This window comes from Sarcophilus harrisii, chromosome 2, assembly GCF_902635505.1.
Source record: "Sarcophilus harrisii chromosome 2, mSarHar1.11, whole genome shotgun sequence".
Lineage (NCBI taxonomy): Eukaryota > Metazoa > Chordata > Mammalia > Dasyuromorphia > Dasyuridae > Sarcophilus > Sarcophilus harrisii.
In genome coordinates, this window is record NC_045427.1 from 105,076,428 (window position 1) to 105,094,028 (window position 17,601).

At 31.9% G+C, this 17,601-nt stretch overlaps 1 protein-coding gene across 3 annotated transcripts in view; it reads right to left on the reverse strand.

The window, feature by feature from the left end:
* Positions 1-3,213: 3,213 nt before the first annotated feature.
* XPO1 (exportin 1) overlaps positions 3,214-17,601 on the reverse strand; it is a 50,567-nt gene continuing 36,179 nt past the window's right edge. For 2 of the 3 annotated variants that reach the window (XM_031950532.1, XM_023494929.2), the window contains 9 exons: positions 17,195-17,329; positions 15,512-15,695; positions 13,476-13,582; positions 12,099-12,293; positions 10,704-10,872; positions 9,644-9,778; positions 9,389-9,548; positions 9,207-9,303; positions 3,214-6,769 (listed from right to left, as the gene is read on the reverse strand). In XM_031950532.1, the coding sequence (XP_031806392.1) occupies positions 6,623-6,769; positions 9,207-9,303; positions 9,389-9,548; positions 9,644-9,778; positions 10,704-10,872; positions 12,099-12,293; positions 13,476-13,582; positions 15,512-15,695; positions 17,195-17,329 (1,329 nt within the window). In that variant the 3' untranslated portion in view covers positions 3,214-6,622. The remainder of the gene's footprint in view (positions 6,770-9,206; positions 9,304-9,388; positions 9,549-9,643; positions 9,779-10,703; positions 10,873-12,098; positions 12,294-13,475; positions 13,583-15,511; positions 15,696-17,194; positions 17,330-17,601) is intronic. The other variant, XM_003758250.4, reaches the window with a different exon arrangement.

Sequence of the window (17,601 nt, forward strand, 5' to 3'; positions counted from 1 at the left end):
TATGTGTAGAAATATTTATAGCAGTTCTTTTCTGAGGGTAATTATAAGATAGGATCATGAAGGAATATTATTGTTCTATAAGAAATGAGCAGGATAGTATAAGAAAAACCTGCAAAGTCCTTCAAGAGCTCAAGCAAAATGAAACACATGAATATAATAGCAAAATTGTGGGATGATCTACTGTTACTTAGGTATTCCCAGCAATAGTGATCCAAGACTGCTCTGAAAGACTTATGATGAAAAAATACTATCCATATCAAGAGAAAGACCTGATTATGTCTGAATAGAGACTAATTTTCAAAATTTGTTTTAGTATTTTCCAGGGTGTTTCTTGATGTATTAATTTTTGAGAATTTTTGGTTACATGTCCAGTTAGTTGATCTTTCCTTCCTCTCTTGTTGATAGATGAAAATTTTCTGTTACAAATTGTTTTAACTGAATTTCAAAGTTTAGGTATGTTTTCTCACTTCTCTGAGTAAATTTTCTGTTGTTGCTGTATGTTCTTTGACCCATTAATTCTTCATTATTGCATTGTGTCCCAATTAATTTTTAGTCCTTTCTTCAAAGACCCTTTACTAATTTTTAAAAAATTATACTATGGATCTTGGGTAATTTGCTTTGTTGCTGTTCAGTCATTTTAGTTGTCAACACTTTATAACTCCATTTGAGGTTTTCTTGACAAAGGTCACAGATGACAAAACCGAGGTAAACAGGGTAAAATGACTTTCCTAGGATCATATAACTTGTCTGAGGTCTGATTTGAACTGAAAATCTTCCTAACTTTCTAATCTTTTCGAGACTTAGGTAACCCCATAAAAGTAACTATGCAATGCGCCAGAGTGGTTAAAACAGACCAGTCTGTATCAGTAGATAATGGAGTGTCCTTATCTGGTAATTACCTGTTCCAGTGAAATCACAAGTTCAATCCTATCCAGTCCCATTGATTATTCGTGAATTTTACTATGACCTTGTCTGAATTCGACTACCCTTGTTTTTACTTCATGTGTCAGAAAAATCCTGCTTTCATCTCTTATTCTAACTGCATATTTTGTTTATTTTCCTTGTAAACACTGAATCCTACTTTCTGATCTGTGCTACCCTTCACTTTTATGTGAGATTATATTATTCGTGTTGGTTATGATCATCACTTGTGTATTTTCTCCATCTTCTCATCTTATGCTTTCCCCAACATCCCCTTGACAATAGTTTCCATTCCACTTCCTCTGTTCTGTACCCCTCATCCAGACCCCGATTTTTACTTCAAGATTTATCCTCTAAAGCCGTTTCCTTTACACTAATCCATTTTACTCTCCTTAAACCTTGGTAACACCTTTTCTCTATTATACCCATAGTTCGATGTTCTTCTACACATTGTAAAGTGTTAAACTCTATCAAGTTCAGATAAAGATGATTTTCATGTGACTTTTCTTTCATGCTTTCATCCAGATTTGTATTTTTTTTTCCTTCTCGGAAACCCTAATTATGTGTTGGTATATTCCAACTCTCTTCCCTCCTCCAATTCCCATTTTTTTCTTCAGCAAATCAAAATAACCCAGACTGTTAGATTTCACTCCGATTCTTGAAAATATCAAGTGTTCTTAAGTGGGGATATATATTTTTCTTTGTTAGAATGGAAAAATATTTTCAACATATGTAGTCCCTTCCAATTGCTCTCTAATTTTAATTAAAGATCTTCCTAGGTTTTTCAGATTTTGTATAATTCTTGAATCATCCACTTGTTGGAATATATTTAAACTCTTTAAGGTGGTAGTTGCCAAATTTTTGGTAAAGGGGTAGGGGATGCCTGGTTTTCAGACCTTAAGGTCGCTGAAATCATTTGCTAAGGTAACTGAGGATAAAATGAAAGCTAGGGCGCCTTCCCACTGCTTATTTAAGTTCTAAGCTGATAATTTTGTGTGGCCCTGAAGATGTTACAAATATCCCAATTGGCCATTGGCAGAAAAAAGGATCTCCATTATGTGTTCTGTGGTAATTTAGTACTTTTAATTCCTTTAGATTACTTGACAGTATGTTTATCCTAAAGATTCTGGTTTTTGTCTCAATACTCCTGGGACTTTACATTTTAGGTTATCTATGTGAAATGGTTTTGTTTTCACCGATTTATTTCATCCAGGTACTTTTGGATTTTTTCCAGGTAGTCTGATTCTTACATCACAGTTGATAGTAAAATACTATTAGGTCTATAGGCTAGTAGGTATAAATTTATCGATTCTTCTGCTTGGCTTGATCTGCTTCCCCTCTGATCTGGGCCCAGAGTTCCCCAAGTGTTTATCTTCCTTGGGAAATCATTACTAGGGTATGGCACACTAAGGGATAGGAAAGGGGGTAAAAAGATACACTTCATGTTATCAGGCTTCCTGGCAGGAATTGAGAGGCTACAGGGTATTAGATGCAAATTCGAATATTAAAATGAAATACCTTCTATTTAATGTACATGTGCCTAAGATCTATTTTCTGGGAAAATAACTTATTAAAAAAAAATCCCACAAAGTGGTTTTCTAATAACAAACTCTGAAGTTTAAAAAACACTAATCGATGCCCGGAAACTTATGAAAAATGAATTCCTGCTTGGAAGTGTGGGCAGAATTCTTCTCTTCATATAACTTACTTGAACTAAGTATCTTTTTTAACAGCAACATCCCCACCTACTGGAACTCTGGAATGTTACTTTTAAAGACTGCTAGCCAATTGTCTACTAACTCATTAAAAAGTTTTAAGTCTTATTTTAACAGTTATAGCACATAATAAATGCATTATTTGCATTTTATGTTTTACCATCTCCAAGTTGTAGCTATTCTGTTTTGTAGATAATATAAAATAAGTATTAATGTTTAGTTCTACCCTTAGTAAATTATTAGATGAGCAGAGATCTATTAGGTAGTATTTGTGTACCTTTTTTGTTCCTCAATGTTAAATATTTTAAATGCCATTTTCAAAGTATATTAGTGGCTTTTAATAAGACGTGTGCTTTTTTTTTTTTGGACTTCAAATTATTTTGCGAAGATATGCAAAAAATGTTTAGAACCTGAGCTGGAAAATGATTTTTATGTCAGCTATCACTATAAACACTGCTCCCAAATACTTGTGGATTTTTTAAACTATCACTAACAGATTCAGACCGGTAATTCAAAGTCTGACCTGTCTCATCCTGTGATAATCAGAACCAAATTATTAGCCTGAGTACCCACCATGCTTGCTTATATATTTTTATTCACATTTGCACAATAAAGTGTTGATATACTTAAGTTCATTACTCCTCTCCCTTGGGCATTTCTAGAATAACACCCCTAAATCATGAATAATGTTTTAAAAACTTTTAAAGAACTTTTTGTATAGGTGTCACTTTTTAAAACCAGCAAAACAAGTTTTGTAGGCATTAAAATTAGCATACAATGGAGCACAATACAGCCTACTGAATTTGATTCAATAGATGAAAACACGGACAAAGGCTAATCATTATAACATCAAGAGGGATAAATCGAGACATAAACCTCACCAATGGCATATTTTACCATCATGAAGATCTAACACAAAACCCAAAGCAAAGGATAGTCAGGTCCTCCAGATGCTCCTTTTTGCGAATTACATCATGTAGATTTTAAACCCCCCTCCCCCCAACATTGCAGAGCCTATTAGATGAGATACATAACAGCTCAAAAGCTCATCTTAAATGGAAAGACAGGCACACTGATGTACTACTGGAGAAACTAAGTGGTACAACTGTTAAGCATTTGTTTAGAATCATACCAACTGACCAAACTAAACATACTTTTTTTAACCTAATATATAGTCTCACGATGGGGATTTCAAGGAAGGGGACACAAGCACGTACCAAAATATTCATAGCAGCACTCTGTGAAAGCGCAAGAAGTGGAAAAAAGTTAAAGCTAAAAACAATGTATGAACTAATGGATTCTTGTTGCAGTTAGAAATGAAGAGAAACAATATTAATAGTAAAAATAGCTGGCTTCAGAGCCAGGAAGACTTGGATTCAAGTCTTCTCTCTGACAATAAATACTTTGTGACCTAGGTTAAGTCCTTTAACCAATCCAGGGGTTGGTGAACTTCATTTTGACAACTATAATTCAATATAATTTGCTTTGTAATCTTATGAATTTTATGCATTTAAAAACATTCTGAGAAAGGATTTAAAGGCTTTACCAACTGCCAAAAGGATCCGTGTCACAAAAAAGGTGATTTTAAGAATCTCTCTTCTAATTAGATTTCATTTACAGCAAAGTGCTGCCCTGCATTGGTAGAGGGAGTTTCATCATCACTCAGTACCCTTTACCAACAGATTTAGCGCCTTTCCCCTTAAAATGTAGAAAGATATGTTTAATAGAAAGCAAACAAGTGGATATCCAATGTATATGAGTACATTGTGACAATGTCTCCAAAAGGATATCAAACTTCTTGGTAAAAAAAAGGTACTTGAAAAGATAAAACATCCAAGTCTCTCATAGATGAAGTAGGAGACTATTAGGACAAATGTAAAGGTCATCCAAAAAGTTTTTGCTTTTGTCCCAAGGTAATATTTAATCTAGCATGGGAAATGCCTACTGTATTTTAAAACCAAATGGCTACAGTAGCCTAGCTATCAATATAGGAAATATTAAGAGAATGATTGATTTACTTATTGTCCAGACTATGGCGTCATGATAACTTGAAGTATTCCAACCACCATAAACAGCCACAGAACTATGACTAGATGTATTATTTCCATTTTTGAGGCTTTCCAGAGAGATTTACTACAGCTACAACCTAGAAATTGTGACAGCTTTAACAAGGCATTAAATAATTTTCTATTTAAATAGTTATAATACAACTTTAAAATTACATTCATTATCATGAAGTGATTTGTCTTACAAAAAAGCTTTAAAGAATATTTAAGATGTAGCATATAAACATTACACTACAACAACTTCTTTTTGGTTGAAGTTAAAACACGGGTTCACTAGAAAACAAATTCTGACAAATGCCATTTGTGCTGCCATCCAAAGATGGGCAGCTTATATAGTACGGTGGTTCTGAATGATCAAAACCACTCAACACCAAGTTCACAAGGCAAAGATTGTGTACATAGGATCTTATTTTTTTACTCTTTAATGTTTATCAGAGAAGAAACTTGGGACCAAACCATGCCCTTTTCTGATCTCCCTTTATCCTTAACTTTCCCTAAATCCTGGTCCCTTCTAATTGTTTATCCATTTGTGTCCCAAACTCAAATATCCAAATCTACTGCTACATAACTTCTCTTTAATGAAATTATAGAATTCAGTTGGAATTAATCCCCAAATATTAAAAGAAACCAAGTAGAATGAATTTATTTTAAAAGGCAACTAGTTTTCCTGAAATTCTACAAAGTTCATTTTGGTTGACAAATGTATTCCTTCATCTCCATTTGAAAGATAAAAAGGAGAAAGGTTTATCAAGGACACACACCCACAAAACTTTGTGTTTTGAATAAATTGATAATCTGATTTATATATATATATATATGTGTGTATATATATATATATAAAATGGTGTTTTGTAATTACACAGACCAATTTAAAAGCTACATTTCCCTGTCCATCAATACAGCGATGTTTTTGTCCCAGTTTCCAAACTCTCTTTACCTTTTAAGTTTTGACTCAACACAAAGATGACCACTTTCAATAATACATCAATAATTTTGAGTCAATAAAGGAAAAATAAATGTAAACCAAGTTTATTTTGCTTTTAAGTAGTGTTCTTAAAGCACTACAGCATGGTAAACAATGTAAATTAGTATAAGTCATCTCAAAAGCCAGAGTTTTTTTTTTTTTAATGAGTTGTTAAAAAGATGCAGCCTATTCTAACAGGATAAATATTTTTAACCATTTCACTTCGAGTTAATGAAGGCTCACAAATGAGCAACACTCCTCATTGAGGAAAACAAAAAGCTGTTGTCGACAAAGCGACAGCACACACACACAAAAACAAAAAGAACTGTGTAAAAATAACTAACTGTGTTCCCATACTCTTTGAAGTTGCTTTACAATGGGATGATATGCACATGATCTTGCTGCAAACTTGCCATACAGACTTGTAATACATGTAGTCTAGCCATCCAATTCAGTCCAAGTGGTGCTACATTCAAGATAATGCAGCACTATAATAATCCTTTAACAACGCAATTGTTTTACTCATTACCTTTTCTTCTAGACTGAAATATAGGCTAGAAAGAAAATGTTCCCTAATTAAAAATTGGTACTGTTACAGGAAAAATTGTATAATTTTGCAATAGAATTTACAAGTATTTTTTTTTTTCAAATTCAATTTGCTTCTTCCCCCCATCCCAGCCACAAAATGGGCATGAAGTATTATTGTTTTTTAAAATGCCTTAATTCTCAACTTCATGCAAATCTAAATAAAGATGACCAAAACAAAAGCTTAAACATTGGAAGGATATTTCACAGAAAATTTCTTATACAAAAAACACATAAGAAAAAGGGCCACTAGGTGACATTTTAATTTACAAATTGGCATCATTTTGGTCAACAATATCCAAATGCTGTTTTCTTCTACCACAACAAAGCAGCTGTACAGAAAAAAAAAACAGCATGACTTGTTTTGATTTTTAATCGCACATTTCTTCAGGAATTTCATGTGGATTAAGGATGCCAGGGACAGACATCTGAAGTTTATGTTTCTCTTCCTGAGCCTGTCGAAGGGCTGTTTCTCTTTCTTCTAAAAACAGGTCAGATGTATCTTCACCTGCAAATTCCTGTAAAAAGGGTCATTTAAATGCTTATTTTACATAACATACTCAGTAATTTCTCTTTACAACTTTTAAAAAATAAAGAAATGCCAAATTTTAAAGCTTCACCATTAAATTATTCTATAGCAAAACCATTATTGAACACCATTTCTCAAATAAATGTCTCAGGGTAGTTTAACAATAATAACTATTTAAAACTCAGCTAAATTGGCATGGCAAATCAACTTAAAAGCCGGCCAAGTTGTCAAAATGTACATTTATAAAAGCCACCAGAGATAATTACTTTAAGAGAGGAGGAATTGAAAGCATACTATATTAAGATAACTAAGTAAAAAACATTTTCTCCTAGAAATAGAGGTATTGATATTTAACTCTCATTTCACTCAGTAACAGTTATACAGGGTACCAAAAGTCTTGGCACAGTTTTAAGTTATGAAACACTGAGGAAATAAAAGCTTGAGCTTTATCACAATGCAAAAATATATAAAATATTAGCAAGTACATTGGCATAGAACTTGATCTTTATTAAAAACAAGAAGATGTAAAAATTTGGATGTGGAAGGCAATGATTGTTCAATTCTCAATAATCCAACCTCTTACTTTCCAGGGTCCCATTTATATAGTGCTTAGTGAGTAGTGAAAATAATATTCAAATTTGTATTCTGACACTCCAAGATAATATGCACAAACACTAATGTTATGGTTATTTCCATAAATCATCTCATTTGATCCTCATAATAGTTCTGAGGGAGGTATTATTATTACCTTCATTTTACAGATGAAGAAACTGAGGTAAAGAAAAAAGTCTTCCTGGACAAATCATTTGATCACAAAGTTTTGTCTGTAGCATGATTCAAACTTAACTTCTCTCTGGCTCCACATTTAATAACTACTACAATGCCACCTACTACATGAGTCTTTTAACTCTTAGACATTCTTTTGTAAGTGTTCTTAGTTAGCTTAGTTAAAGATTGTTGTTACTTCAATAATTAACCTCACATAACACGGGGCAAAAATGTACCTTGTATTAAAAAAGTGAAATGGTACAGGACAGCAGAGGTGACAATTTCAAATAGAATTGGGAGCCATGAAACCATATGTACAAGGCAGCTTATTAGCCATAAAGTAACATTATTTATGTTTTGTTAAATATTTCCCCATTACATTTTAATCTGGATCAGCAAAATTTATGAGTACTGGAGGCCATGTGTTTGACATAGAATTGAAATAGAATATAGTAGTGAATTTTCAAGTGAATTCAAATTTGGTTTTCTTGTGTGATCTCGATTCCTGATAGCTTGTTGGAGCTAATGAATAATATAATGACCACATATTGTGCAACTCCACTATTTGTTGTGTGGTTTTCTTTATACTTGATATGGTATAGGCAATGTTTAAGATTCAGATTCTTGGATAATTTCAGATCAAAATTCCCTTGCCTTCTTTTAAAAAGGCCATTAATTTTGACTAAAAGTCCTAATAGAAGGTAAAGAATGAACCAGATTGACATCAGTAATGCCCTCTCTCACAATCCCCCGCTGATTTTCCCAAGAATTCAATTTAAGAGCTACGTACACACAAAAAAACAATTAACTATTATACAGTATATTTGCCACTATTTATGAAACCCAGAGAAAGTACTTAAGATTGTTTAATCAAAATTTAATTGATCATCACCAAACATTAACCTTCCAATATAGAATACAGCCCAGTTTGTGGCCAATTGCTACACAACACAGGGAATGCATAATGATATAAATTATTATAAAAATCAGGAAATTACATATATGTTTAATTAATTTTTAAAATGAAATTTGTTTGGTTGAGGTAAATTGGTGCAGGTTAAACAAAAGTGGAGATAAATGAAAGAGACCAAGAAAAATGAGAAAAAAGATACTTACATCTCTTTGCAGAGCTCCCTCAAAATATTGCCACTGTTGTCCCCCCTCCCCCTTTTTTTTGCTGAGGCAATTGGGATTAAGTGACTTGCCCAGGGTCACACAGCTAGGAAGCAAATGTGGCCCGGGGCCACATTTGAACTCAGGTTCTCCTGACTTCAGGGCTGGTGTTCTATCCATTGTACTACCTAGCTGCCTCCACTGTTATCTTTTTAATTTTTTTAAAACCCTGTCCCGAATTGCAACTAAATAAAAACCTTCCCAATATGTCCAAAGGTATATCCCTTATTTCTATCCTTGAAATTACCTTTCAAATTTTAGTACAATTTGAACCCCAATTGCCTTCATATAATTTCCCAAAATAGGGCTGACCCTTTAATAATTAAACAGGATGCAATTAAAAATAATCTGACATACTTAATTTTGCTTTCTGTAGATATCAATTTGAAAATCACCTATTAAAACTAAAATGATCCTTTCAATTTATTATCTGTATCGTGCTACACTGCACAGCAATGAAGTTGAAGAAAATCTGAGTAACATACCTTTATCTGTACCAGGAAATCCCTAAGATGTTCCTTGAAAGCAGGAATATCCTGATTTAGACTGAAGAGTCCCGTTACAAACAGTTTAACTTGTGCACTGTAAAGTAAAAATACTGATGAAGTCAACAACATTTCTATAAATTATGTTCAAATGACAAAATTTAAAGACTCTATACACTTACTCCTGCAGGTGAGGGAAAGCAGATTTGAGAAGATTAGCCACATACTCCTGAATAAACATTTGGTTGTTAACTGGATTTCCAGGATTTAGCGGTGTACTTATTTTCCCTTCTTCTACTAAATTAAACATGTATGCAAGAATTGAAGCATGCATCGTTAAACCTGTGGATATATGAAACTTATTAATATTTTTATAGGTTAAAACCATAGATGACATCTATTGCAAAACTCAGGAGCTGATCTATTGATGTTCTTACCAGCAGTATGTGAGGTGTCTGTTACAACTGAAAAGATGTGCTGAAGGATATCACAGAAATAGGTCTGATAGAAACTCTGAGCAGCAGCTTCTTCTTGTGCAACGTTTTGCAAGAGTGTAAAGAGTATTTGTAGTCCTAAAATAGAACAAACTTAATCAGTCTTTATATCTTTAAGATATACAATACTGATAAAAGAACAAAATCATCTTTAAATTTATAGAATTGCTCATATCGGAAGGGATAAATTTCAAGCATAGCAAAACAACCAAAATCAAAATAGTGACAAATTTAATATGATATTCTTCAAATATACTTTTTGAATCATTCCAACTTGAATGAGAGCTAAGACATAGAAATATCTGAATGAAATACAATCTTTTAAATAATGTTTACCTGTGAATAAAACATATTTCACTAAACTACTATATTATAAATCCTATAATGGGAGAAACAACCAGTAGTTTAATATGTATAGTATGTATCTTATCAGGTAACAAAAAATGTGAAAAAAAATTAAAAAGGAAGCAAAGAAAACCAGGACTATTAAAAGATGCGAGATCAAAAGGGTTGTAAATAGGGAAGAGATGGTATACACACAAATCCCTTTGTGCTATGCTACATACGTGGATTTTTTTTTTGGGGGGGAGGGGGATTTAATAAAAAATTAAATTTAAATAATGTTTTTGTTCAGTTCAAACTCAATTCTTCCTCTGTGCCCATGCCTACAGAATGGTAGATGGCTGAGAGAGGAATCATAATGCTTCTTCAAACTGTAAACAATACAACAAAGAATTCATTACTAGGAAGTTAAAATTTTGCAAAGATTCAGATTTCTATTAATCTTGCATTATAATCTAAGCAATGAATTATATACTTAATATATAAAAATCTATGTTTAAATATATAATTTATGTTTACATAATATATTTATAAATATATAAATTGTATATTTAATACATTAATATTAAGGTAATAAATTCCTCAAGAAAACAGTTCAAGTAAATATTAAAAAAATCTTGGAAAGATGAATGATATAGACTAGATTTCCCATATTTGTTACCTGTATCTGCAACATTCCTCATAGTATGCTTGAAAGCCCAGATAATGGAATCCAAAACTAACTTAAATTGTGCAGGTGGAATGGCCAGGAATGCTGGGAAACAATGAGAATTTACAGCCTGAAGTAGTAAGAAAAAGTTTGTTCTGTGTTCAGGATATTCTTCAAAGTCCTACAAAGAGAGGACAGGGGAAAAAAAAGCCTTAAATAAATATATTTCATTGGTCTATTATACAGAAGCTGAAAAAAAAAGTCAGAGGCCCAAAGATACTAGCTGTATGACCAAGGAAATCACTTACTTTTGTCTGCCTTACTTCATAAGGTTGTCATGAATATCAAGTGAGAATAATTGGAAAAGCACTATAAAAATTAAGCTTTTCTTTTGTCACTTATCATTTTCACATAAATTTTAGGGACAACTTTTAAAAGGCTTAAGGTACCAGTGGATGACTGAAAAGATGTTGTAATAGGTATGTGCCAGATAAGCTTTGTGCAAGGCTTTTTTTTTTGTATACAAATAATATTCAAAACACACAAATAGATCACAATGACTTACTTTTATGACTAAATTAAGTAATCATGTAATTATGTATTTTTTCATGAAAATATACATGGTTGTATAAAAATATACATGGCCTGACCAAATTAGAAACCAATTTAAAACTATGCTCTAAATCTGACTTTAGGATCACAAGACAATCAAAGAAGCAAAAATATACAGGATGAATTATTTTTGGCAAACAAACAACCCTATGATTCAGAACTAGAGAGGACCACGGAAGTTCCAGGTCTATGTTTCAAGCATGTTAGTAAGGAACAACAACAACAACAAAAAAAAACTGGAAACAAAAGTGGGTATCTGAGTTGTCTAGATATAAGACTAAGCAAATTATAATACAAAAATATAAAGCAATATTTGTGGTTATCAGTGAATGAAATATTATGCTACTAAGAATTATCTGAGGCATTCAGAGTGATAATTATATAAAGGATAAATATTAAAATCCACAGAAATTGAGTTCATGAAACGACTTTCCCAAAGAACAATGCATTGGTATACCTCCTATTTTAATCTATAGATGGTCTACATGCTTTCAGATGTTTATTTTACCTAACAGTAGTTAGGTAAATTGCTTTCGCAATAAAAATCTTTTTACTGCGGAAGATTTGGAAAGTAAAACAATGGAAAGATAAAGAGTAAAGATTAATGTAATCATGCTACAGATTGCATTTTCTCTGCAGAATTATGTAAGCAATTTATGCCACTGCTAGAACTAGACACTATTAGATTTTTTAAAAAAAATTATGCTTGTTACTTTTGAAAAAGAATTAAAATTAAGTAATATTTCACAGGATCATTATGCTTATACAAGTTATTACCAAGATCAAGTAGCATACCTTGTTTATCATATTTAATGTGCATTCAAAAACAGCATCAAATATCTGAGGTATTTCAGCTGTTATGTGTCCCCCTAATTTGTTGACAATGATGGCCATTGTACTAAGTACTTCTGGTTCTCTAGCAGCTGGAACATTTCTCTGGTAATCAATTAGAACTGCATCCAACAAAGGAGGAACAAAATTTTCTGCTACCTATTAAGGGATAAGAAAATCAAATTTTCACTCTGTACAAATGAAACTAGGAATTACCTCTATCATGAATTACAGGGTCAAGGAATGAAATGTAATTTAATGTTTTAGAGGTTCCATGTGATTCATATAAAATTTAAAAACAAACAAAAAAGCACGATACATGATTCATTCAAGTACTCCATTAATTTAATTAAGACCTCACATAATTTACCTTTGGAATCAAAAAAAAAAAAAAAAAAAAAAAAAAAAAAAATCAAACCAATCAATTTATTAAATGTTTTCTGAATCAATATCCAGATAAAGGTTTCCTATTACATGTACAAGATGGTGCTGCAGAGAGCACTGTCAGAAAAACCAAGTTCAAATTCATTCTCAGATGCTTATTACCTGGGTGACCTCTGGATAAAACTAACCCTGTCTGCCTTAGGTTCCTCATCTGTTAACTTTAGATTTTATTTTTTTGCTGAGAAATCTGCTTTTCTGTAACAAACTTTTGTCATCTGGAATTTCTACTATTTCTCTTCCTCAGAATAACTTTGGAAATGTTTTAAGATATTTCTTGTAGTTTTTTTTTTTTTTTTTTAAGCTAAGCTAAATAGCCTCACATCTACTTCAACCCTGACTTTCTCTGAAGAAAAATGGTTAAGAAATAATTAGTGCTCCAGAAAAACTCTTATTACATCTTCTTGTCACACTGTGCTTCTTACAACGTAAAACAATAAATTCATTATTTCATATATCTTATATGAAAAACGCTCCTCTTTTAACATATTTCTTACAAAATGCTTTCCCTTCAAGTTTTAGCTATATTGATTTTCTCTGAGCCCAAGAAATTCCCAATCTTATGGTTCATCTTACCTTCTGTAATTCTTCACATGTTTAATAAAGAAGTCCCTCCCAAACATGCATGACCGTTGCTGGGGATGTGGGACTACACTAGATTCTCATCAATGCAATGACCAATCATAACTCCAGAGGGATATTCTTAATACTTGGTTTTCACCTTTTGACAAAGGTGTCTACAATGGATAATGGAGATATGGATAATTTTTCTGACTATGCTCAAAAGGGAGGATTTTTTTATTCACCCCAAATAATATAAAATTCAGTTCTTTAATGTAAATGAAGTCCTGTGATTCTTTTAGTATTATAATAAAGAATGAACAAAAACAAATCTCTTACCATCTGTGGGTCATTAGACCGGCTCACCCAACCAGATATTAATTTTAAAGTTTCCCTTTTTACTGTTCGCATACTTCTAATCAAGGGTTGTTTTGTAACCATTTCACCTTAAAAAAAAAAAGTTATAAAATTAGACCACTACATTCTGATAAAAATCATAGGTAGTATTTATCTCCAAAACCAACACCTTAGTAGAATGTAGACATACAATTTTTAGGGTTAGAAAAAACTTAGTCCAATAATAATGCTGAGTTTTTATTTTAAAAGTTATTCACCCATGGCCAAATTTCCAAATATATCTGCAACTAAAATCTGACCAATAAAAAATTTGTGACATTTTTAATAAATGTTTTTATAACCTGCAATGAAACCAGTGTTTTACTTAAGCTAGGAGAAAAAAAACTGAAGGAATCAGAATGGGAAATAAGGTAATGAAAACTTTGCAAGTGATGATGATATACTTGGAAAATCCAAGAGGGAATTTCAAATAAAAAAAGTAACTTAAACATCAATTTGAGCTAAGTAGTAGGATACATAAAATAAATTCTCATAAACAACACTGTACAAGAAGAATGTTAAGAGATGCCTCTTATAAAATAACCATGGATAATATTAGATACTTGGAAGTTTATCTGCCAAGACAAACCCAAGAACAATATGAACATAATTATAAAGCAGAAAACTGAGGAAAACTCCAGTTTCTCAGATAAAAGATGCATCTCAAACACATAGAGAACACATTATTAAATTCATAAAACTACATGTAATTCTACAATTGATAAATGATCAAAGAATATGAATTTTAAAAAACCTACAACTCTCTTCTCCCACACAGTCATGACAAAATCCTCTAAAGTACTGATGAGAAAAATATTATTCATACTCATTATCTAAAACAGAAGGGGTAAAATTAAAAAAAAATTTGGCCCACTAATGTACTGAAATTATGCCTACAATTTGTAAAACTGTGTATACCTTTGACCCAATAATACTACCTGTTTCCCAAGGTTATTCCAAGGTTATCAGGTAAAAAGGAAAAGAACCTATATGTTCTAATAGAATATTCATAGAAGCTACCTTTGTGATGGCCTGAAAATTGAGGAATGCCTCAACAAATTGTGGAATACAATTGAGACATAATACTGTTATGTAAGAAACGATGAGTTAGATTGACTTTAGAAAAACATGGAAAGATGTGCAAAAAATGAAGAATGAAATGAATAATACTAAGAGAATGTTGTAGACAGTAACAGAACTTAGCTATTTTGAGTAACTTAAGTATGAAGTAGATGCTATCCCACCTTCAGAGAAAGATTTTCACATATGGGTGAAGAGGAAAGAAGACAATCAACTATGAGGTCATATGTTTGATAAAGGTGTTCTATAACCCTAACACAAGTTTACAAATTTATGTTCAATCTACTTAGGATTTTAATTTTGAATGCCTTTTGTACACAACTGTGTTAGACAAAATACACCATATATTTATTTTAGAAGCTATAGAATAAATGAATGTTAAATTGTTGTTTATCTAGAGAAATCATTACTTAAGTCTCTCTTATGAAGATGAACAGATGTCAAGTTCTTACTGACTCAGTGCCAGATCCCTGGGAATTTTCCTGGGGAAATTCTTAGCAATTCTGACCTTCTCTCCCTCTTCCCTCAGCCACTCCACACTTGCAGTGCCTATGTCTCCAAATGATTTAGATATTAGAAATCTAGGCTTTAGATTTAGACATTAGAAATGATAAAAAAAAGTTTTGAAAATTATATATATGCACATGCTTAAAGTAGGGGGGGAAATTAAGATAGATCACTCCTTATGTACAAAACCAGGCTGACCAAATATAACCTCAATTCCCTTATTATCCCATGTCAATGCACAATGGACATTACTACACTGTCCTAATTTCCTGAAACTAGTCTTCTTTGAGACAATAAGTAATTGGACTAATCTGGGCCAAGTTCTTCAAAGTGAAAAAGGAAATATACACATAAATTTTTTTTACTATTAATTGCAATAAAAAAGTACTTACCATTGGCCTGGATAGCTGCAGAAATATTTTCACTGAGGCACTTGTACACATTAAGCATATCTAAATAAATTCGTCCAAGTTGAATTACAAAGGGGTGACCAACAGCTTTACATGCTCTTACATTTGTTTTCAAAATACTTCCAAGCTGCTTAACTGTTTCAGGATCCTTAAGTATATCCACATTCTGTAAGAAACAAATTACCATGACATACTGTAAACCAAAAGTGCTAAGAGTAAAACCTGGTTTGTCTTAAGACAAATATATAGGATGTTATTTCTTTGAACAAATTTCTACCAGTAATATACCTTTATATATACCAGATATTTAAACTTTTTTTAAAAAAAATAAGTGAAGAACTCTATTATGCACAGATAATACAATAATATATTAACAATTCAAATACTAACAATCCAACAATGCGATGTTACATAAAAGCAAATTCATAGTACTAACTTTTTATAGAAAGTTGGCTAATTATTTTAAAAAGTAAATATTTGCAATTCAATGTACTGATGAAAATGAAAGTATATTGTGTGTAAATAAGGAAAGGAAAACAAGCACAAACAATGGAGTTTTTCCAATTATAGAAGCAGTTAACAACTGACATTCTTAGAAGTCATTCTTAGAAAAGTACTATCAAGCAAATGAAAACTATTCTAGACAGAAAAATTTGGCACATGCCCAAGGCAAACCTGCCCTGATGATACACAATTATATATTACGTTCTTTTGAATACAATTTAAAAAGTTTTCATATTACTTATTCTTTGGTTCCTATGTTCTATCAAAAAATATTTTGAAGTTTATTGACTGTTCATACTTCTGCCATTTATGTAAACTTTGAGTTCATGTCTTTTTATGCTTGTTCATATAATCTCGGCTGTTCAGTCAAGTCTGACTCATTGAGACCGCAATTAGTTGTCTTGATTCCAGGGTGTCCACTGTACTTTCTTGCTGCCTACATATTATTTAGGGATTCCATTCAGGATACCCATTCACTTTCATCCTTTTCACAGGGGCCTAATTTCTCATTTGTATTCAAAAATCACTTCTTGCACATTGCTAAACATACCAACCACACAGCTTTAAAAAATGTACCAAAGGGAAATTCAAATTAGCTGTCTTGTTGGTTGTTTATAACATGACTTTCTTATACATAGAATCTTAGCTAAATGCCTATTAACTCTCCAGACAATATCTATTTTTCACAATATATGTAGTTTCACAATATATGTAGCAGGGATGAACACCTTGCTGTTTACTAACTTAAAAGTGAATTATTGTGCTAATTGTACCTACAATGAAATTTTTTAAAGTAAAAATTCTCATGTATAGTCCAAAAATCATTTAGGCTAAATTCTGTTCTCAAAAGTCAAATGAAGTTAAATGTGTTAATGACAATTTATGAGTATTTATTTGGTCAGTTTGTATACCAATCACATTGGTGCACAAACACCGAACATAAACAATCAAATTGTTAACGACAATTTATGAGTATATTGCATTTTCTGACATCACTGCTGTTATAGTATGATTAATTCAATAACCTTACAATATGATGGTCTACAGCTATTTGAAAAACTTAAGTTTATGCTTATTTGATTGCTTTGTATATAGATACTTCTTTCCCCAAAACATCACTGACTCCTAAGATTTCCCAAGAAAACAAGAAATAATACTTACTTTGGTGGCTTGCTGAATTATGCTGTCCCACACCTGATTAGGAAGTAGCATGTATTTTTCTATCAAATGTTCTTGTACTGTTTGGTCAGTTTGTGCACCAATCATATATCCAACAGCTTCATAAAATGTATGAACCTAGTATGGAAATAAATTACACTCACCAATTTGAAAAATTTTGGTGCTCTTCATATTAATGAGCTTCCTCTTCCATTATTAAAAACTTGCCCCACAAAGAATAACCACACCAATTTTAAGTAGAAGCTACATTTTCAGCATACCTGTCATAGAACATTTCCTCACCTCTAAAGATGAAAAACCTACAATAAAATGTTACTTATAGAAAGTTCATAGCTCAAGTTCTAGCTTTTAAGTTTCATCTTTATAAAGATCCCAATATTGGAAAAGCT